Here is a 23,028-nt window from a genome sequence, read left to right on the forward strand (position 1 = left end):
TAGCTATAAATGTATATGCATTGTATCGTATTGGTATTGTATAAACCATGTCAAACTACATCATATAAATTCCAACAGATATTAATATTGAAGCGTTCATTTTCCAATTCTTAAGAACACAATCAATATATGGGGTTTCCCCCTTTTTGAAGGTTGAAATAGAACACTTAATATCAATGAAAATCATATGATAATCCCTTTGTTGTGGGAGTTCAAAGCTGGAGTGCTCCATTGAGATATCGATAATACAGAAAGAATGCAGCAGCCAAGAAAGGCACAAAATACTCAAAAAAAACCAAATGCTTGGGCTTGAAGTTTAGTTTGATCACAAAAGCTTCAATTTCTTTTGCCTTTATTGGTTCTTTGTAGGAATCAGTAAACAAATTATCATCATCATCATCTTGAATTTTATAGCCTTGAAGATATCCAATCTGGTATTTCAATATATAGTTCTTGGCAGCTTTACTATGCCCAATATCTTCAAATTCTTTAGTTGCATCCTTCCCAGCTGATTCAATCAACACTTCTTCTCCTCCAGGATGTTCTTCAAGAAACTTCGTAACGTCTATTACCTGAAAAAAAACACAACATAAGATGATTAACGAGTCCAAGAAAACAGTGAGTTGAGTCAAACATGCTAGTAACGTCCCCGGGGTAGGGTGGAGATAGTACTCTGCCATGGATGATGATCCAGCAATCTTGCTTTGACTTGTGTTGTGCAACTTGAGAAAGGGTGAATATTTTTTCTGTGTCCATGTTTTTGGGGGTATGGGATAAGAGTTTTAGTATTTATAATGACAATGGGGATTTATTGGTCAGCAAGAAAAAGAGAGTGAGGAAAGGTAGGTAGGTTTAAGTCCATGTGATTATCATCTACCATTTTTGTTTTCATATATGTATGTATCTACCTGATCTTCAACAGTCAAACAGATTTTTCTCCTCCACAATATGAGATGAGTTGGTGAGGTGTTAATATAATTCCTTATATTGATTTTCATTAAAAAAAAAAAAAAAATAGCAGTAGAAAATGATATAATTGATTAAATGATCTATATTCATGCATTGATAGTGAAAAAGAACTTATAAAAAGGTAGCACGGCGCACAAAACATCCTGCATTCACATTAAGATTCAGGAAATAGCCGCACTCCAAGGATGTAATGTAGGTACTGACTATCCTAATGCAAGCATTAATTACTGCTTCCACAGCTTAAACTCATGAGCTATAGGTCACACAGAAACAACGTAATCGTTCTCCCCTCTTGTTTCCAATTTAAGCTAAAGCTTCAACTACAGAGTTTTCCCAAGCATCATAAGTAAACAAATTTTAGACAACAAAGAAGAGAGTACTGTCAAGTGTCAAATGATACTACATATGTTTCCAAGTGATAGCTGAAATGGAACTGGTTGTACAACTTTAACAAATTTCGAAAAGTGAGAATATGAGTGCATCAACAGAAGATGTGTATATTTACTGAGAAGAATGAGCTTTTCGAGTGCCTTTGGCTGGATCTTTTAAATCTCTTTCTTCACTACGCTCCTTATTGATAAAATCTGTGCCGTCAAATGTAACTCTAGAGTTCCTGTACTGGCTACCAAAGGCAGAGCCAAATCCCCATCCAAGCCCTACTCCAACCCCACAGCCACCACCTATAAATAGTAATTGTGAAACATTGCATCAAAAATATTGGACCACAGATATAATTTCAAGAAACATGGCTTATATTCAGTTTTTACCTACACCAAGACCCAAGAAATTCAAAGGCATGCCTGGAAAAAACAAGATTACACATTAGATTAGTTGATACTACTAGAGAAGAGTATTTTGCAAAAAGAGGACTTGTATCAAATGTGAAGAAACAAACATTTTTCTCTTGAGGAAAAGAATTGTGATTCGGGGTGTGTGTGCTTGGATCTTTGGACAGAGATACGTCCCAACCCTTAGATAAACACTACGACTTTCCTAACCAACACAAAACATAAGATAATCTCCTTGGTTTCTTTAGAAGCATGACGATAATCAATTTCATAAAATATACTAGTATATGATACTTTCAACATTGTCCATGTCAACAATCAGACAAAGGGAAAAAGGAAATAAACTCAGAAATGTGAATATAGAGATGTTAAAGAAGGATTTTCATCAGACAAAGATTCTAGTGAAGAACTAACATGCATAGAAGTGTTTTAGGGCTAACAACTCACAAGGTTTATAGGGCTTGAAGGATAAAGTGAGAAGTAAAGCAAACATTTTATGAAAAACTAGAAAAAAGACCAAAAGTACCTGAATTTAAAAGTACTATAATAATCAAATTGCAACTGACAACTAATTTCAGAATCCAAGATACAATAGTGCCAGCATTTCCAACTCCTAAAGTTGAGCTTCAAAGAACATGCCCTTTCTTTTGGATCATTTTACGTGTCATTGTTTGAAGCACGCTTCTTTGAAGCGCATGGTTTCACCCATGAAGCGGTTACCCCTTACTTCAGTTCGTTTCATCCCTCTAAGAAATGAAGCGATGACTTTTAATAACACTGATGAGTGATACCTAGAGACGTATAGAACATTCAGAGATTTCCCCCATTTATAGGAAGTCATCAACAACCAAAGTAGGAATACTTCATCAAAAATCAACCAAGCTAGATTTAAGAATCCAGAACGCAGCCAACGTGGCAAAACTAAGGTCGCCCCTACAAACTGATTCAGATCATGCCGACCACTAGCCTTCCCTGCTCTAGACCGGGACCAACAGCGACAATTTGGTATCTCTGGAAAGGATTCCCTCCCAAATCTACTCTTTGCAGGGAGCTAATTAATAGATAAGGAACATCTTGGCCGACAAATTGATACACACTCCATATAATTTTGATGCTACATCTGTCCATGCACTTAAGTTCCATAGAAAGCAAGGGAGGGTGGGGATCATCTACTGCAAGGGACACTTGAGATCACATGTCTTGGAGGCTTAGTGCAGAGGCTTGTCTAGATGCCTTTTTCCTTGCTTTAATATCAGTTTAACTGAAAGAGTAGCAGTTTCTAAGTTGGCATAGTTTACCAAAAACATGCTTCAAAAGTCTTCTCAGGTCCACTTATTCCTTAAGCTATCACTGCCTTCAATAGGCAAATTTATAAATTTTCTAAGTTCCTCTAATCACATTTAAATAGCTTTTTTTATAAAACAATCCTCTCCATGAGGATGGATGCTTTAACATGTCACTTTCCAAGCAAATGTCAAAAAGTACTGATCTTTCCTTTTAGTTTACTCCTCTTAAAAGAGGTTAAAGACAGCAGCCACCTCTTTTTGCGCTGTTCTGTCGCTGAAGAACTTTGGTATAAAATGGAGATGCCAGCAACAATGACCACATTCTAAAAGAATCTTTGTTCTACATTATGAAATAGTGTTCAATAGATTTTCTTGAATATATTTTCAAGGTCTTCTGACATCTGGACTCTACATGTGTGAAATTCTACCAAATGCTTCAAAACTGTAAACTCTAGAGCAATTGTGCACTCGGATACATGACAAACAAATCATATCTTTTCATGTATAGTTTGTTTCAATCTAGTTCATAATCAACCAAGTTGGTGCTAAAGAATACGTATTAAAGTACTATGCTTTCTGCAATACCATATTTCATGGCTGACGAATCTTGCAAACCATGTCACCCCAATTCATAAGCACGTAATCGAGGACTCAATAAAGATGAGAACTTTTCTCCTGAACTAATACTGAAAAGATACTAGGACAAGCAAATTAGCAGTGTCTCACTAATAAGTACAAATATTCACTAAACCAAATTCAGAACAAGAATTCCCAAAGAACAACAGTAATATCACTAATCACTATACAACATACAAAAAGAATAAAAAATCTGCTCAACCCCACTAAACTCCTAATATACAATTCACATCTTCCTGTTCCAAGCTAGACCTTTTGGTTAGTTACAAGTGAAAAAATGTTAAAACAGACCTAAAAAGATATTTTAGAACCCAAAAAAGCTTGAAAATGAAAGAATCAAACCTCCGAAACCCCATCCTACACCGAATCCGCAACCAATGCCAGCACCTAAAGACAATTTCAAATTCTTTTACATCAGTACGTGGAAGCAAGTAAAAAAAAGAGGAAAAGTAAAAAACTTTTGTTCTTAATTTTGAGAAGAAGTAAAGTACTGAAAATTTATGCATACCAAAACCAATACCGGTTCCAGTGAAGTTTGTCATCACCATTGCTTCCGGCGAACAAATTAGCAAACAATTGAAAAAAGATTTACAAATTGGGAGTAAAGTTTCCTTATAAAAACCCCATTTTTTTTAATTTAAGGGACTACATTGAACTTACTACAAACATAAGTGACCAAAACTGTACAGTGTGTATATTTAAGGGACTATACTGAACTTACTATAAACATAAAGTTACCATTTTTGCCATTTTCTCTTTGAAATTAGTGTTGCAGCAGTCAAGAAGATCAGCAGGCAACGATCGAGCCATGGCTTTCCTCTTCCACAAATTTCAAGAGGTTCTCTATTTCACCTTGCACCCTTTTAACTGTTTTTTTTTTGGTACGAGCGATAAGGGATAATTAATTTTATGATAACTTGTTCATCAATCAAACTGTACATTTTGTTCTGTTTTTTTTTTTCATTAAGTATCTTGAAGATATTTGTAATGTGGGTTTTGCATTTGTTTGTTGAATTGACACTGTTAATTATCTAAAGTTGATATTTTGAATTGACATACGATTTTCAGGGAGTGAAAATTCTTGCTAAAAGCCCCACTTTTGCTAGAGAATCGAGGCTTCCTCAGTTCGAAGCTGACATAAATCTACTATTCCTTTACACCAGGTAAGAGGTGATGTACAAATTGAAATTACTTTTATTGGATGCTGTTTTATATTTTCATTGTAATTATATTGTTTTATTCAACATTTTCGAAGTATAATGTTGTGTGAAATTCGGGTTTCTTCAGTGCTGATATAGATCTAGGAAGAACTTGTTGTGTCTTTATCAAAGGGGGAATGAAGAACTTGTTTAATATTTGTGAATTTCTGTTTGCTTTTAAGTTGAAACAACAACGACAAATCCAGTGTAATCCTACATGTGGGGACTGGGGAGGGTAGAGAGTTCGCAAACCTATCCTTATATTTGAGAAGGTAGAGAGGTTTCAGAAAGAGCATCAGCTGAACAGATAGTGAAAAAGAGGCAATAGCAATAAACAGAAAGAACAACAAGATAATCACATATCAAGGTGAAATAACATGTAGTGAAAGAAATCTAAAAATAAGGGAAAGAAACGAACAATACTAACCTTCTACGCTAATCCTCAATCTGTACACCCTCCTGTAAAGCGTCATGTTCTCAGTGAGCTGAAGTTGCGCCATATCCTTCTGATCGCGTGAAGTTATTTTTCATAATCAAGGATTTGCTTGGGGACTGGGGTAACAGTCCTTATTCCCACATTTTTCTTTTAGTTTCTTCTTTAGAGGCCTACAGCTTCAGTGGGAACTGTGCAGTATTGAGAGAGAGAGTTTCTTTATTTTCTTGCCCTCGTTGATAAATAGTAGAACAACAACAAGAATACACCATAGGTCCATACCCAATATAATCCCACAAGTGGGGTCTGGGGTGGGTGGTGTGTGTGCAGCCTTACCCTTATACCTTGTGAAGGTGGAGAGAATGTTCCCGATAGACCCTCCGTCAAGTAAAACATATCAAAATAGTATGAAAAGAAAGCATAGAAGTATGCTTTAGTGGGGAATTGAACCTACAGAGGGACTTGATTTGAAATTCCTTTACCACTGAACCGAGGTGCTCCGATTGATAAATAGTAAAGTAACTAACATTTTTATGCCTTTAAAATTGCGGCTTCGTTGGTGAAATTACATATATCTTTGCATAGATGCACCACTGTACTTTCATGTTGCCCTGATAAACCTTATTCTCAGTTACAACCGTTTAGGAAGGAATGCCGAAGAAGCTGATGCAGAGGAGATTATTGATATGGCGAACAAAGCCTCCTTAGACGATCAACAGAAGCAAGTTCATGAGAATGTGCATTCTCAGGTTACAAACTTTTGCAGCTATATGGATGACATATTACTCCTGGATCAAAAGGTCAAAGACAATCAGGCCACATCACCAGCAACACCACATTTTTCTCCTCGTAGTAGTGGCCTTGGTCTTGCTGTTGATGGGAATTCTCTAGCACAAGACCGCATTGGTAAGAATCTGCTACATCTTAAGCTAAATTTTCCATGTACTTCTTAGTTGTTCCTGTTTTTGTTTTTTTGAGGACTTCTTAGTTGTTATATTGTGAAAACTTGTTTTGGATTTTGACTTGCACCCTACTTCAGTGTTGGCAACCATTTGATTTCCTGCTTCTTCTCTGTCGTGACATCTGTTTACCTTGTGTATGCTGTCCTTGCAATTATTTGGCTGTACCTCTCCAGTATATATCTAGTATTACCGTTGAAGCCACTACTTCATTTTTATATTAAACACAGCTAGCCTTCAACCAGTGTTGAAAATGTTTTCGTTATAAAGTTGGACAATGGAAGTAGTTATTCCTGCCTCTTGTAGCCGGTAAATACTGTGTCATTTGAAATTTCTGAAGTAGAATATTACTGAATTTATGTAGAAATTGATGAAGTTCCTAGAATCGTTTGATTGGTAAGATGGATTTGCACTTCTGTACACAAATACAAGGTGGGGATGGGGGGGGGGGTGCCTCATTGCACATCTGCTCATGGATTAAGTAGATCAAATCCAACTCTCAGCTTAAGACACTTAAAAACGATTACTGAGCTCTGGATGTAAACTGCTAAAGGAACGGAGTGTAGCTATTCCAATTGGAATGTTGCTTCAACTTCTTCATTGGGAGGGGTGAATTGTCAATATTATATTTCCTTCAGTTCATTCAGTATAAACATGATATCTATAATGAAGTTGATGGACAGTTCTAGTTGAGTAAATATTTAATTTGTTGCTGCATACGCAATAACATAACATCACGGATCATGAGGCTCCTTGGCGGTTGGTTTTGCATATATTGTATTTCATCTGTTCTTTGCAGTGGCTTCATAGCTGCATCACCCTGGTTTTTAATTATTGATAAAAAAATTCAGCACAGCCGTACCTGAAACCAAGACATTGCACCGCACAGAAGTTTCACAGAGGTTAAAAGATCTTATGGGCTACACTCTCGAGGTCAAACCATCTCAAATTCCTCATGAGGATGCTGGAAAGGGTTTATTCTTACAAGGTGAAGCCAATATTGGTTCTGTCATAGCATTCTATCCTGGAGTAGTCTACCCTCCAGCATATTACCCCTACATTCCTGGGTACCCTAGAGTTGATGCCCAAAATCCACATCTGATCACACGGTATGATGGGACTATGATCAATGCCCAGCCCTGGGGTGCTGGTGGTGAATCTCGTGAATTATGGGATTGGACCAGTTCTCCTGAACCTAAGCACACTATGCAAGCTGGTGAGAAAGGTTCTGACCTAGATGGAACAGACGTTGGGTGCAACCTTGAAGTGTTGGAGAGGAGAAACCCTCTAGCCTTTGCTCATTTCGCCAACCACCCAGCCAAAGGCATGGTCCCCAATGTAATGGTATACCCTTATGATTTCCCCCTCCTTGAGGAGGACATGAGACCCTATATACCTAATGTTTCATTTGGAAACGATGAAGATACAGACACGAGTAAATTTGGCAGCTTTAGGTTCATCAAAATGTGGAAGTCCAACAACAATGAATCAAAAGTCCCCGTTCTGAAGACACTTCTTCTTGTGGCTACTAGGGCAATTTACGATGAAGAGGTTATGTTGAACTACAGACTGAGCAATTCAGAGCACATACCGTCATGGTATACTCCAGTAGATGAAGAGGATTAAGGGCATTGGAGCTAAGATCATTATGATGATGGATGCATATACAAGGTGTTGAACAACCATATAAGCAAACACATTTATACGATCATCAGTCATTGCTCAAGGCCAGCGAAGAATGCCACATTAATCTTGGTAATGATATCTGGTTCCCTTTCAGTTCTCAACAGTTAGGAATTACGTAACTAGAAAACGTTGTGATGAGCTCTAGAAATGTTTGAAGTTTGCTCAGACCTTGAGTAACTGAATAAGGCAGGAAAGGAATACATCTATAATTGAAAGGATGAACTCAAGACTCTGTTTAAATCAAAATCCTGTTTTTTTGTGCTTTGTTATTCACTTATTACTGCTCATTTTGTGATTCATTATTTGACTAAGACTCAGAAATTCTATTGCACTTGCTTAAGAGTTGAATGCATGATGTATGGGCTAGTCACAATCTCGAGTTTTGAACTTTGTTGCAAATAAAATTCGGATATTTAAGTAGAGAAGGATAAGGCAAGGAGTTAGTTTTTAACTGTGCCGCATTGACCCTCGAGAATTCTGGACTAGTTAGAGCCTGTTTGGCTCAGCTTAAAAGCTGGTTAAACTGACTTAAAAGCTGATTTTTGACTTATTTAGCTGTTTGGCAATACTCAAAATAGCTTATTTTAAGTTAAAAAAAAACTTATTTTAAGCCAAAAGTTAAAAGCTGGGGTAGGGGTGCTTTTTTTTTTTAACTTATAAGCTGTTTTAAGTTGACCACATTTTTATCTTTTTGCCCTTAATATTTTTATACAATCTTCAAATTACAACATAACCCTAACAACTCTTTCTTCCATTTTTTCCTTTTCACGTTTGGCATAGCAACTTCAGCACTTTTATCCAAACACATAACTGCTTATTTTAAAAATAAGTTTCAGCACTTTCAAAAGTACTTTTTTAAAGCTGCTTTTATTGAGCCCATCCAAACGGGCCCTTAGTCATGTTAGTATTTTTATAGTTTTTCAAAGATTTATATGGCGATACAAATATAACGATTATTTAATATTTTATTTTGTATAATATTTGCTTGAGATAAGTTCATATGAAGGAATATTATATGATAAGTGAAAGATTCATATAGCGCAACTCAAATTATTTAGAATCAAAATTCATGGTCATAGAAAGAGAGAAAATAATGGGTGACACTAACATATCCGCCTTGAAAATCCTAAGCTTCTAAATTTATATATACGTAGGCATAATTTATGGATTTTAATCGTGAAAGTAATACATTAAGATAAATTGTCTACATTATATTTCTCGAGATTAAGTATATCTTACGATTTTGCTGACATGAGATATTTTACGCATCGAACTGTCTTTTATAACTTATATAGTCTTATAGATAAATAAACTTCCAAAAAGTCGTTGAGTATCAGTGGAAGTTCAAGAAATTTAAGTATTAAAACAAGTTAGGTTTAAAGTTGACAGTGGAATTATTTAATTAGTCTTTTATGTGTTTTCACCCGGAAAAAATGGAAAAAAGAAAAAAGAGAGAATAGTGAGTTTGACAAATAAAACCTTGTAATTAATTCTTTATATGAATCTGCATGTAACAGTTTTATCCACTAACATGCCTAACATTAATGGTCCAAGTTTAAGAGAATTTTTACACTAATTTACATGTAAACATTCATATTCAATATACTAAACACTAACTAATAAATGGGATTGGGAATCTGAAAAATAAAACATGTATAATCCTAATCTCATGTATAATAATATATTCGGTGTAATTAATCTCACAAGTGATGTTTTAAAAAAATAAGATATGCGTAGACATTACCCTTACTGCTCTATCTTTATTAGATAGAAAGATTGTTTTTTATAAACTTCGATGGCTAGCTTTACTTATTTGATTTCTGATATGCTTACTTGAGTCAAGGATGTATCGAAAATAACTTCTCTACCTTCACAAGATAAGAATAAGGGTACGAATACACCACCTTTTTAAAAACTTCAGTTGCGAGATTAATACTGAATATGTTATTGTGTGTTGTTGTAGAGTATAATGCTCTCGATAGGCAGAAAGTGGCGAATAATTAAGCTAATAACGAAATTAATCAAGTATGTACAAAAAGACAAGATCAAACAAAAATAGTGGATTAATTATTTGGATATCACTAAAATTAAGAAAAGTTAATTAGTTACTCTTAATTCATTTTGATTAGCTGAAATTCCACAAGTAATTAATACTAAATAAATACAATGTGGATATGTGGTCCTTCCCACTTATTCCTCATCACAACTTCATCAGAACAAAATATATAGTTTCTGGTACACAAACTAAATTTGTTTACTTCATTATATTCCAATTCTATCGTGTCCACTCAGCAGTTTTTCAAAGTATTTTTCTTTTTTATTCTTCATTCGGCATCATGCGATATTTGTTTTGACTAATCTAAATTTATATCGAGAAGTCTCATGTTAGGTGTAAAGCATTTTCTATCAAAGACGATTACATATCTAAAGTTCAAACTCAAGACCTTTGATTAAAAATGAACGAAGAATACTTACTAATCACAATGCTAGAATTTTCTAAGAGGGTTCAAAATATAAAAATGATAATTTTTGGAAACCCTTTTAAGATACCTTGGCTCCACCTTAGTACTTAAACCTTTTGGTGGTGTCTCTCTTGTAGCTAGATCAATATAAAGACCAAAATTGTATATTTAAATAAAATTTTTATCCTATGATTGATAAAACAAGGGAATTAATAATATAATTATGTCTAGTTTCACTACACTGACTGAGTGAAAACATTTTTCTGTTTTTCCCTGTCCTTAATTTCATGATTTCTCCTGCTAAATTCCCCCTTTTCAATCAACTGAGGTTCTTCTGATATACTAGAAAGCCCTGAAAAATAAAAAAAATATTAAACATTAGATAAAGGATTTACATACACATAAAGAAAATAATGTCACATATACAAGATAAATTTAAAAAGCTTCCAAAAAAAGATTTAATTTGGATTACTAAATTAGCTTAATATGATGCAGAATTTAATTTATATACACGGATAGTATAAATAATTTTAACTATCACAACATCTTATTTACTTTATTTTTCTAGGGTTATAGAATTAGGGATTATATATCAACAGTTAAAATATCGCTGCGGATCACTTTAGATGACAGTGCATATAAGTTAAATTCTGACAGTACTTACATGTATAATACTTTTTACAACACAAAATCTTAAAACATACCTTTAATGAAACCCTTCTTTTGCAAAAGAATTCTTGTAGCTCTCATGTCATCATGTGGTTGATTTGTTTTTTCACTGAGATCAACAAAAGTCTTCAATTGTGCATTTTTAAATAACCAAGTTGACTCCATTTGTTTGTTGATCATTCTAACAGCATAATAAGGGATTCTCATATTTTTCTTCATTGATGATGATGATGATGATGATAATGAAGTATAATCCATTTTAAAGCAACAATTAACAAACATAATACAATCCATCAAGCTCTCTTTAGCTAATCCTTTCATATCATATGCTTGTGATCTTCTCCAAAGGCTTTTGGCATGTGAATTAGTTGGAGATGAGAGTGATAAAGCTTTAGTTGTATCACTAATTGCATCATTAGCCTCTCCTAATAACAATTTACATTGTGCTCTATTGCTATAAAGCACAATTCTTTCTTTTCTAAATCTTAATGGACATAACTCCAAAGCCTCACTATATTTCATCATTGCTTCTTCAATTTTCCCTAACCAAAAACTATTGTTCCCTTGTTGTTTCATCAAACTCACCATTACCCTTTTCTCTTCAAGTTTCTCATCACTCATATTTTGCTTCCTTTTCTTCCTATCTACTTTCAAACCCCATATTTCTTCAAGCACTTGTTGAACACCGATATTCTTGATTTTCACCTGTTGAGACATAATATAATAAATAGGTAATTAAAACGTACTACATGTGTTCACAATTTAAATTTTTAAATGACTTGGTAATTTAAGTGAGAATAGGCAAAAGATTCCGAGTTCAAATCTCATCATCACCACCTACAAGATAGAAATATTTTCACTCGTTTGACCCGTGCAAAAAAAAACAAATTTATAAATTAGGGGCGTGTTAGAGACATAATATGATTAAGTAATTATAGTTACCTTTCTTTGTTTGAAATCTGATAAAAGAGTTCTTGTGATTGTATTACCAACATTTGATCTGCCTCCAAGAGTCCTAAGTTCAATTAAATCAACAAGACACATGGAAGCCACTTGAAGAACTTTGTACCTTGTACCTGTTTGAGATATAATATAATTGCAAAATTATTAAAATTCACATGTTCCCTAACACTTAAAAAGTTGTTAGATAAGATGACGATTAAATTTCTTAGATAAGATGATCACATAATTTAACAGTACCTGAATCGGCGAGAAGTAGAAGTAGACAATCTATTCCCATATATTGCCAATCATCTGAAGATCTTGCAAGATTACAAAGATTCTTGATTGCATCCTTTGATTCAGCTATACATCTTCTTCCATCTTTATTATAACACAAAACTCTAATTAATCCAACCCCTCCTGGTGAAGAATCATTAGCCAATCCACCCCACATTTCACTTAACTCCTTCAAAAAATTTTGCTCACAAATGATATTTAAACACCTTTCTTTAATTGCAAAGCAATTTAAAAGATGTAAACTCCAACATTGAAGTTGACTAGCCCATTCCTCAGCTTTACTATTTTCCATTTCTAGTCCTCCAACTCCTCTAGTCAACAAATCACAATGATATTTCAGTCTCATATTCAAATCCTTCACACCAACAAACTCTTTGTACACAACTTCAAGACATGTTGAAGCCAAATTCATGGCTAATTTCACAATTTCTTCTTCATAAATTGCTACACTTTTGAATGTCTTTTCATAGCTTGCTAAATGACCAATTGCTCTAATAGCCACTCTTTGTTCAACCCAAGTCATTTTTCCTCTTAAAAGATCCAATAATGGGACTAAAACACCACAATCTAATGCTTTAATAGCAAACTCAACATTGTTCATTGTATAAGAACCAATAATATGAGAAGCATAATAAGGAATATAAATATTTTGATTTTTTTGAAGCCAAGATTTTTGATTTATACCTTTGTTGATTAGACTTGCCATGCATTCAAAAATGCCTAAAGATGGAAGCTCTTTGTCATTTGGTTGTGACATTGCCATAGTCCAAAGGCCACTTAACACTAGCACAAGTTCTTGATCTTCATCAATCAAATGCATTTTTTTAAAGTAGTTTTTGATTCCATTGCTTCTAATTGATGAATTTGTTTCCTTCATTATGCAAAAGAAACAACCTAAAGGGTTATTATAGCAACATTTCTCATCCAAACTAGGCATGGTGGGAATTGGAATTTTTTCTTTTTTCTTGAGAGAAATATTCATGGTAGAAGCAAGGAGAGAAATTTTGCTGTAGTAACACTAGGGTTTTGTAGTGTGTGTTTATGGTTGAAATTTGCAAGTTAATACAAAGGAGATAATTATCATCTTAGTATAGGAAAAATTGGTCAAAGTTGTGGCCTTTTGGAAGTGGAAACTTATGAGAAGATGTTATATTTACGTAGTAAGTACTCGCCCGTTTCAATTTGTTTGCTCTGATTCAGTATATAAAAGTTGAACTTATTAATGTGAAGTATGAATTATAAAATTTTCATATTTAGAAACTATATAAAAGTACTATAAGTGATTTAACTAATGAATATTTAATGTGAATAATAAAAATATTTACATATTTAAAAACTATATACCTAATGTTTACATTTCAAAAATATTCTTTGATGGTACAAAACTACAAATTAAATAATAACTAAAACAGATAAATGAAATATTATATACTGACGTTTAAAAGATTTTAGAAAGCTTGTTAGGCATCAACACACCCTAAAATTAGGTATCAACACACCCAAAAATATGATGTAGTACTGATCAATGAAATGTGTAGAGAAACATAAAATATCGAATTTAAACTATCAATAAAAATAATATTATATGATTTTTTCCTATTTATCCAAGCTTTTGTAATCGACTAGGATTATTCGATATTAAACATTTACCTATCGACGCATATAATAGTACATCCACCAATAGTTACTTAATACTTTATCATATAAGTTTACCTATAAAAAGATAAACTTATTTACTGTTAAAATTAAAGGAAAATATATGAAAAATGAGCTTTAGCAGTAATTAATTAGCAATTGTCGCTAATATGTCTTTTTAGCGGCAATTTCCATTCTTTGTATATATTCTTTGTATATGTTTCAAAAGGTTTTAGCGATATTTGATCTAACGACACTAAACTAATGTCAGTAAAAACTTTAATACTCTTTATTAATGTGTCAATTTATTACCGCTAAAAATTATTTATTAATGTTTCTATTTATTACCGCTAAAAATTATTTTTATTATAGTGAAAGTTTCATTTCATGGTACGATTGGTTTAATTTTTCCTATATTTTATACATATTAATAATCGTTACTAAGCATAAGCATTCATGTATATCATCAAAAATTCGGAGCAATAAGCACTCTTATAATCTAATCAGAAATTTTAAATTTAAATTATACAGTTGTTTTTTATAAAAAAAAAAAACAGTTCACCTTTTAAAATGAAATTTTCTAATGCGAATTTAAATTAATCAAATCTCAAATAAAGATTTTATCAGAAATTATTATATTCGAATTCGCAATCACCTAAATTAGTGAAAAGGTCCTTTTTTTCATTTGAAGTGCAACGTGCTGCCGTTAGCAAAGTTGTACCTAATTATTTCAATAGTTCAAATTAATTTATGATTTTGTTGTTTTACCTTTCTCCTGTTAGGTAATTAAATTGGTGTAAAAAAGTTATTTTGTCTTATGTGTGAAAAAAAAAATTGGGATACGTGAAAAGGTTGAAAGGGAATCTTCTAAATTCACATGTAAAATATACTTTAAACCAGAAAACAGTAGCATAATTATTGTGGCAGGTAACAATATGTGAATCTTATCATATGTACAACTAAAACATTTTTTTAATTTTATTTTTAATTATATAAAATGAATCTTATGAACTTCATTCTGAAATACCATGTAACCCTATTACAATATACATCCAAAAACAGATGAAATAGCATTCAACATTTGTATTTATATTAAAAATTCACTTAATATTATAAACTTAAATTTTACCTTTGTTCATATGAAGGTGTGAACTGTTTTTCTTTTGTGAAACTAATCCTATTATCTACTACCAAAGATTAACATAAAATGAGAGATTTAGGCTGATTTATTCCATTAAAAATGAGCTTTAGCGGTAATTAATTAGTAATTGTCGATAATTATATATTTTTAGTGGCAATTAGAATTTTTTATATGTCCCTAAACGTTTTAGCGACATTGGATCTAATGACACTTAACTAATGTCGGTAAAGACTTAGACACGCTTTATTAATGTATGTATTTATTGCCGCTAAAAGTTGTTTTTGTTATAGTGATTTTAGTCGTATATAATAATTAAAGTCTTTGAGGATATTAGTTAATTACCCCCATTCATGAATCCAACGCCACTAACTATAAGCTTTAGGAATTAGAAACATTTACAAAGAATGTTAATTGCCTTGACAAGAATTATTTAACGACAATCTATAATCAATTACCACTAAAAAGAGACAGTATATACAACACATTCCATGTTTAGGCAGGATCCGAAGAAAAACAACATCACAAGAGAGTGAGAAATGTAATCTTTGACTTCACAATTGTTATACTTTACCATTATATCTTACAAAACTATATTAAATATATTATTATCGATGTTGATAAATCTTTGTAGATACTCTACCAATTATATATCTGAAAAAGAGATTTGTTAGAAGGTTCACATTATAATATAGTGTTTGTAGTCATCAAGAACAATTATTATTAAAGACATAATGAAAATTAATTATTAGTTTTGTTTTTAACTTGTAAAATGATACTCTTTTCATCGAGAATTGATTGTTATGTTGTGGTTGTCGATAGTCAATTTGACTAATTTTTAAAGGTAAATTAGATCACATTAATTCGATATTTTTAACAAAAAAAATTAGATATTCTAAAACTATATGAAAAGTACTATAAATTATAATTTTTTGCATATTAATATGATGAAAAAACATATCGTAAAATGTTAGTTAAAGTTTTTATAGTTTGACTTTAAAAATAGAATTCATGACAAATAATACCAGAGGGAGTAATAAAATTTATATATAGACATAATATTAAGGAGTGACATTAATTCCTTTATATCCGTAAGTGAAATTGTGGTCCCTCTTTCATTCCTAAATAAACAAAAAAAAATCAAAGTACAAAAGGGGAAGGTCTCAAGAAAATGCGGCCACATTATTTAATAATAATATACCAATTAATTAGAGCAAAAAGATAGTGACTAATTATAATCTTGGTTAATTAGTATAATTAATTAAGGTTTGCCGACTAATACTGTATCACTCGTGCTAATTCATCATGATTATTAAGTATTAAACACATAGTTCGGAGGAGGACATCTGTATTTATTTCTTGGGAATCATACATTATTAAGCTTTATTTATCACTAATCAATTATAATTAGGCGTGGTTTATATATAAGGAGCATCATCTATGTAATCTTAATTGGGTGGACATTCGATTCTTCGGTTCGATTTATCACGAATACCAAATTGAAAAAATGAACTTTTGAAAAAATAATCCGGACATTGAATCGAAAATTCGAAGAACTGAATTACTTCAATTCAGTTCGATTTTTCAATATTTATGTCCATTCCTAGCTAATCTCACAATACTAAAGAAAGAGGCAAATCTAATATATATATATATAGAGAGACAAATAGATTTACATATATAATAAAGTTTCATATTAATAGTCGATCGAATAAATAAAGAACTTATGTATAAGGTGTTTGTGATGTTTATAATATGAGATATTTTGAAAAAAAATTATATGGGATTGGCTCAATATGAACATTATCGTTCTACATTAAAGAGTTACTCTTGGGATAGTTTTAGTATGGAGAGAAATTATTTTAATCAAACCACAATAATTTGTTTTTATTAATATGAATATGTCCCTTGAACTTTAGTGATTAGTTGTGTTTTGTACGAAAGAAAATATTATTAAAAAATATTTGTCAATTTTTTTGGTTAGATTGATCATATTGTTTTTTGAATTTCTTTGTTTTTCAGGAAGAAGAAAAATGAGGAAATGACTTTTGTAATAGAAATAGAAAAAAAACAAGTTTTATAAATGACATTTCAAATTTATTGTCTCATTTCCGAACCCATCCTATCTCAACCCCATATTTTATTAGATTACATATAAATGTTCTTGGAATAATAACTTTTTGTTACTTATCAATTAGTAAAATATAAGTAAGAAACACACTTATTTTTCAAGAAGAAGTTTGTTAGGAAAATATTCTCCTTACATCTTTTTATTACCCGTTGTATTGTATGGTATTATATTATATTGTTAGTTTAAATACCATATTTATTTTGATTGTAACTTAAATTTTATTGCATCGTATCGTCTAAATTCATCGTTAGAAAACAACAAAAAAACTCTCTTTTTTTTGTAACGATCAATTTGGTGTGATTGAATCATTATCTTAATATTTTCTTCTCATTTGGTCTTTATTTATTAAGTACATATAATTATTTTTTACCTTATCTTTTTATAATAGTTTTATCCTCTACCCCCGTTTTTTAGGCTTTCATTAAATTATTGATGTGTGACATTATATATCAATAATAAATAAAAAATAATAGAATTTATCCAAATATTACTTATTAAAATAATATAATATAATATATTATGAAACAATACGTGACGCTTACACGCCCTAGATCCAATTATCATCTCTTACTGTTCAATAACAATCCACTCCAACAGAATTAACAAAAGAAAAGCCCAAAGATTAGGCCTATAATAAGATACAAGCTTTTGTAACAATAGCTTAGCTAGTTTTATACTAAAAAGGAAAGCCCAATACAAAAAAAATGAACAGCAAATGCAGTTTTCTACTTTATTAAGTTGTATATTATTTCTTTAATTATAATCCTACACAGTATTATCATGTGGTACATTCTTTTATATATATATATATATATATATATATATAGTTTCATGGTCTAGCCAACTATCTTTAAACTTTTGCACAAATATATAAATAAAGATATTACCAATAAAAAAACAATAAGGATTATTCAACAGTGAAATTTTCTCCGATGGTCTCATCTTTAGGGTAATTATTTAGTAAATGATCATTTTCTTATCTCTCGTAGTAGAGTAAAAATGCTATTAAATAAAAGAGTAACTTTCATATATAGCAAACATAAAAATCATATTTGTATGTTATAGATATAGTTTGCATAATTGTGATCTATAGCAAATATAAATATGTATATTTCGCTATACATATAAAAAAAAATTGATGAATAATCCTCTATACATATACTAACAAAACAGTTGTATAATTCGCTATACATGTACAAAAGAAAGTAGTTGTATACAAAAGATCAATTGTATAAGACTATAATCTGTGTATGTATAAAACAAAGAAAGAGAGAAAGACAAAAAAAAACTGGGTAAGAAAATATTTGTATTGTATAATTATAAGTGTATAGGACGAAGATATATGTATTTGTATGTGTATATACAATTTTCTCTCGCTTTATTCAAACAGAAACATAATTTATACATTTTGTTTCTGTTTGTATAAGTGAGAGAGGGGCGAGGGTGGAGCGCGAGATTTGGGAGAGGGGAGAACGAAAATATATGTATATATATTATATCCTCTCACTTTATACAAACATAAACACATTTTATACATTTGTGTTTGTATAAAAAGTGAGAGAGGCGAGCGAGACTGCAACCAAACGAGAGTGGCAAGCGAAATTCCACCAAGGAGAGAGGCGAAAATAGCAATAACTTGCTATAGGGTATTAATAAAGTCAAAGTATATTTATAGCATTTAATTTGAATTAATAATTTTTTATTATATATAATTTTTAAAAATAAAACTTGGATGGTTCTGTTTTGGGCCCAATAATATGAAGATAGCCCAACTTGGTGTCCAGGGAGTAGAATTTGGAATCTTTTCCCCTCCTTGGTCCTAACCTGTCCAAAAAAGCTACTCTTTCCGTTTAAATTTGTTTGTCTTGCTGCTCTTTTTAATCTAACTAAAACGACGCTCTTATCCTTTTTTGACCGACTTTTAAGTTTGAACTTTTAAGATCATAAGCTTAAAAGGATATTTCGGTGCATTCTACATATTTAACTACTATGAGATTCAAAGGACGTTCTCTACTTCCTTAAATTTCATATCAAGTAAAAAATATACAAACAAATTGAAACATGGACTGCAATATTTTATTTTATTTTTTGAGAAACTTGTGTACTCGATGTTTACATCAAATTATCACGGTTAAAAACTGATGTGGACAGTGGAAGCTGTATGTGTTTATCTTACTTTCACCACAGGCCCACTAGTTTGTGTGGAAAGTCATGTATTATTCACCCTTAACTTTATCTCTTTTTTTTTTCCTTTGTGGAACAAAGAACATCATGTGTCGACTGTAACAATTCAAAAAAAGAAAAAGAAATGGTTCCATGTCGGAAAGAATCTACCATCTTGATCTTGACAAGCAGATTCACATAAAAATTGTTCTTTTTCTCGAATTATATGTCTACTAGTTTAAATCTCGATTATTCTGTTCAATCACAAGATAAGAGTAAGATTTGTATACACGTTGAGAGATATTTAATGAATGATGGTGATTGCGCTACGTGTGAGGCATAACTCATACTGATACTGGGCGCCATTTGCATTCAAGTAATGCAATCATCATATTCAGAAAGACTATTTTTTTTCTTTCTTTAATGTTAACACAGAATAGAGGCAAAAAGCAAAATATTATTTGCAACTAAGATAAGGTCTAGCACAAAGCGTGCCCCCATAACAATAATCACTCATCATTCCCTTGTTTACACAAACAGCCCCACTGCAAAAGTTATATATTTGCCCATACTTTTCATAGCAACACTAATCATCACTGTCCAAAAAAACCATATAGAATTGAGTTTCAAACCTTGGGGTTGTACCCAAAGCGGCCAAGTGGTTTAGCCTTATAGATCGCGCTCTTTATACTGAGCTTGCCTAGTGTGGATTACCATCCGTTTGCGGGTTTCCCTTGTCAAGGGGAAAAGAAACTTGGGGGTTGTAGGGTGGGGAATTGGGGAGGGTGAAACTATTCAACTACCTTCATTCATATAATAGAAGTACAGAGATTACAGTTGCTAATGAAAAGGCCTACATCATTTACCAGAAATGCAGATTGATAGAGATGATTCCACAAAGGGAATCTTAATTGAAACAAGAAGATATCCTGTGAATATATTTACAGATTGAGATAAGACTTCTATAAAACCTCAAAATTCCTCAATCATCTGACACCTAGCTTACTATTTCACCTGGTTCTGTCAGCCTATTTATACCAACAAGACCTACATCTTAAGAAATTAGAGACAGATCCTAATAATTCATCTTCAATACAATGTTATTGACATTGCCACCATCTCGTGATTTATCCAAAGCAGCAACCTTAGCTCGGTAAGCTGCAGCAGCAGCGGCAGACACAGTAGTCTTTACCCTCTCTCCTTGAGAAAGCTCACACGCTTCACCAATTGAACTGAATCTTAGCTCAGCTGGAGGAATGAAACACTCTTCAGATAGGCCTGGAACATTGAATGCTACTTCCTCAATAGTCCATGCTTCTTCCATCCTGGTCTTCGTGTGACTCATAGCTGTTTCACCAAATCGGAAAAGGGTTACAACTGATCGTCCGGAATGAGCAATCATGATCCCCTCAACAGGTCTGTAATCATCAAGGAATGAATTGATTGTCGTTTCCCAATAAACAGCATCACCCCCATTTGTTTGGATTCGGGTCAAATGTGAGTCCTCCAGGTGCACAAGAAGTCCAGTTTTTTGGCTAAAATAGCCAAATAAGACATGCCTAATGATCTCGGCTGGTCCTTCACTCCTGGCTTTCAATGTATGTGGATCAGCACAAAGTTTGAGAATGAAGCAATCCTCACCGTTGATCTTCTTTTCTCCAGTACATTTTGCACTAGCAAACATGTTTGCAGTAGTTCTAGGATCAAGACCCTATAAGTAAGTTAAGGACATGGGTCATTTTTTAAAAATTGAGGATCACCAAAAGAAAGTAAGCAAGCTGTATTAAAAAATGTACCTGAAGTGCTCGCCTCAATGGCCTAACTGGTCCCTTTGCAGCATGTGCACCGAGCCAAGGGGTATGCCTCCACACAAGTTTACCATTGCAACCAGCATGAACCTTACTGCTACCAAGCGCGAGCTCCACATACCACATGTCAGGGTTCATTTGCCATAGCACAAATCCCCCAGACTCAGCTGTCTTAGAAGAATTCCTGTTCTTTATTACCTTTGTAGCAGTCTCGATATCTGATGCCATCATCCTCACCTTTCCCATAGCATAAGCATTATACATAGTGTTTTGAAGTTTCTGTCCTCCAGAGGCTGCAGTATACTGCTGCAATATATACTGAGCTGACGAAGTCTCCTGCAAATTCATAGTAACACAGAGTCAATCAATCAATTACGCCTAAATCCAAAATATAAACTCATAGTGAAAGATAATTAATCAATTCGTAAAGAGATGTGAACTAACGACAAGGCAGAAAACTCAAACAAGGACCACCAACACAACACCATGTCCAATCATCCTTACATTGCCTTAAATGAAGACTTTGATAGTCCACCAACTAAAATACCATTAAGAGGCTACATCCAGATAGCCAATTCCAGCCCACAAAAACACAAAAATGATAAATTAAAGATGCCCAAATGGAGCCCATTCTTGATTTTGGACCTCAATGTGTATGTAGCAAGATTTATATAATAATCTTAAATCCTCCTTCCTTCTCTATCTAAAAGAATTTATGCTCACACATAGACTCTGTCAAAAGACATGGCACAACCAAAATCCCCATCATGCATTCAAACAGAAGCAAAGAGAACATCCAAACTTAGTAAACAGGGCAAAACGACAGGAAGTATAAACCAAAAGTCTCAATTTCACACAGTTATTAACTCAATGAAGTCCAAAAAATATACTTAATATAGCAAAAAACTGAAAGAAACAATTTTTGTTGGAATCAAACAAAATTACAACCTACACTGACAACCCACCTTTGTCACATCTCAAACACCACTAATATTGCTCAAACACAACTAATATTGCTCAAACACAACTAATATTGCTCGAACACAACTAATATTGCTCGAACTCTTCAAAAATGTCAATGGGTGCGTGCCCGATTCTCTAAAAGTAGTATATTTTTAGAGAATCCGACACTGGTCCGCCCAACTTAGCACACAACAAATAAAAACATAAAAAAAAAGTAATCTTTGAATCCAAAAAATTGTTACTAAAACTTACAATGGGAGTATCTTTGATGCTAAGATGAGGCAAAGGATCATTGTTGCTAACATGCACCGGTGCAAGTGGCGCACCCAAGACACCAAGCAGCAACCTCAGATCCGACCTCTGTAAACCCGACCCGGAAGTGGAAACCGAAGGTGCCCGACATAGCTGACCCTTCATCCACCACCTATCAGACTTTGAATCCCCAACTTCCGGCCCGTTCGGATCCGGACCTTCCATCAACGGCGACAATGTCTCCACACAGGGCCTTAAACTCCCCGATCTTGAAATATAAACTTCCGGTTGCGGCGCTTGATTCCCCTTCCTTCTCCGAAGCAAACCCGACCCAGACGGAGATGGGCTTCTTCCTCTTGACTTAGCCGGTGATAATCCTCTTACCACTTCATCTTTTAGTGCTGAGAAAAACCCTTGTTTCTTCTCCATTTTTGGTGAACCCCAAGTTGAGAAATGAGCAGAAAAGACCCAAATCAAGAGTCTCAACTCTCAAGTGTGAAATGGTTGCAGAAAATGCAGAGAAGGTGTTTGCTAGTTGGTCTCACTGAAAAAGGCAAAACTAAATGCAGGCAGAAACAGAAGAAGGATAGAAAGGGTATAGTAAGGGTGGGG

The 23,028-nt window shown here is 33.0% G+C and overlaps 4 protein-coding genes across 5 annotated transcripts; 1 reads left to right on the forward strand and 3 right to left on the reverse strand.

Moving 5' to 3' along the window:
- Nucleotides 1-81: 81 nt before the first annotated feature.
- On the reverse strand, nucleotides 82-4,321 carry LOC107017706 (protein TRIGALACTOSYLDIACYLGLYCEROL 5, chloroplastic). Of its 2 annotated transcripts, XM_015217938.2 has the most exons (6): nucleotides 4,188-4,320; nucleotides 4,022-4,066; nucleotides 1,737-1,769; nucleotides 1,500-1,649; nucleotides 673-722; nucleotides 82-572 (listed from the first exon to the last, which is right to left on the reverse strand). In XM_015217938.2, exons 1-6 carry the CDS (start codon nucleotides 4,225-4,227, stop codon nucleotides 213-215), a joined length of 678 nt encoding a protein of 225 aa, XP_015073424.1. In that variant the 5' UTR covers nucleotides 4,228-4,320; the 3' UTR covers nucleotides 82-212. The 2 variants fall into 2 exon arrangements, with proteins under 2 accessions (XP_015073424.1, XP_027772490.1); XM_027916689.1 differs by lacking the exon at nucleotides 673-722 and having other exon boundaries at nucleotides 438-572; nucleotides 1,475-1,649; nucleotides 4,188-4,321.
- A 43-nt stretch (nucleotides 4,322-4,364) lies between these two features.
- On the forward strand, nucleotides 4,365-8,290 carry LOC107017704. Its single transcript, XM_015217936.2, has 4 exons — nucleotides 4,365-4,517; nucleotides 4,748-4,842; nucleotides 5,943-6,217; nucleotides 7,127-8,290. Exons 1-4 carry the CDS (start codon nucleotides 4,488-4,490, stop codon nucleotides 7,894-7,896), a joined length of 1,170 nt encoding a protein of 389 aa, XP_015073422.1. The 5' UTR covers nucleotides 4,365-4,487; the 3' UTR covers nucleotides 7,897-8,290.
- Nucleotides 8,291-10,654: 2,364 nt separating this feature from the next.
- Nucleotides 10,655-13,368, reverse strand: LOC107017413. The gene is made up of 4 exons (XM_015217650.2): nucleotides 12,288-13,368; nucleotides 12,030-12,163; nucleotides 11,123-11,792; nucleotides 10,655-10,770 (listed from the first exon to the last, which is right to left on the reverse strand). Exons 1-4 carry the CDS (start codon nucleotides 13,306-13,308, stop codon nucleotides 10,655-10,657), a joined length of 1,941 nt encoding a protein of 646 aa, XP_015073136.1. The 5' UTR covers nucleotides 13,309-13,368.
- A 6,817-nt stretch (nucleotides 13,369-20,185) lies between these two features.
- Nucleotides 20,186-23,028, reverse strand: LOC107018196. Its single transcript, XM_015218614.1, has 3 exons — nucleotides 22,417-23,028; nucleotides 21,190-21,537; nucleotides 20,186-21,104 (listed from the first exon to the last, which is right to left on the reverse strand). The coding sequence occupies exons 1-3, from the start codon at nucleotides 22,843-22,845 to the stop codon at nucleotides 20,469-20,471; spliced, it is 1,413 nt and encodes a 470-aa protein (XP_015074100.1). The 5' UTR covers nucleotides 22,846-23,028; the 3' UTR covers nucleotides 20,186-20,468.

Source organism: Solanum pennellii, chromosome 4 (genome assembly GCF_001406875.1).
Source record: "Solanum pennellii chromosome 4, SPENNV200".
NCBI lineage: Eukaryota > Viridiplantae > Streptophyta > Magnoliopsida > Solanales > Solanaceae > Solanum > Solanum pennellii.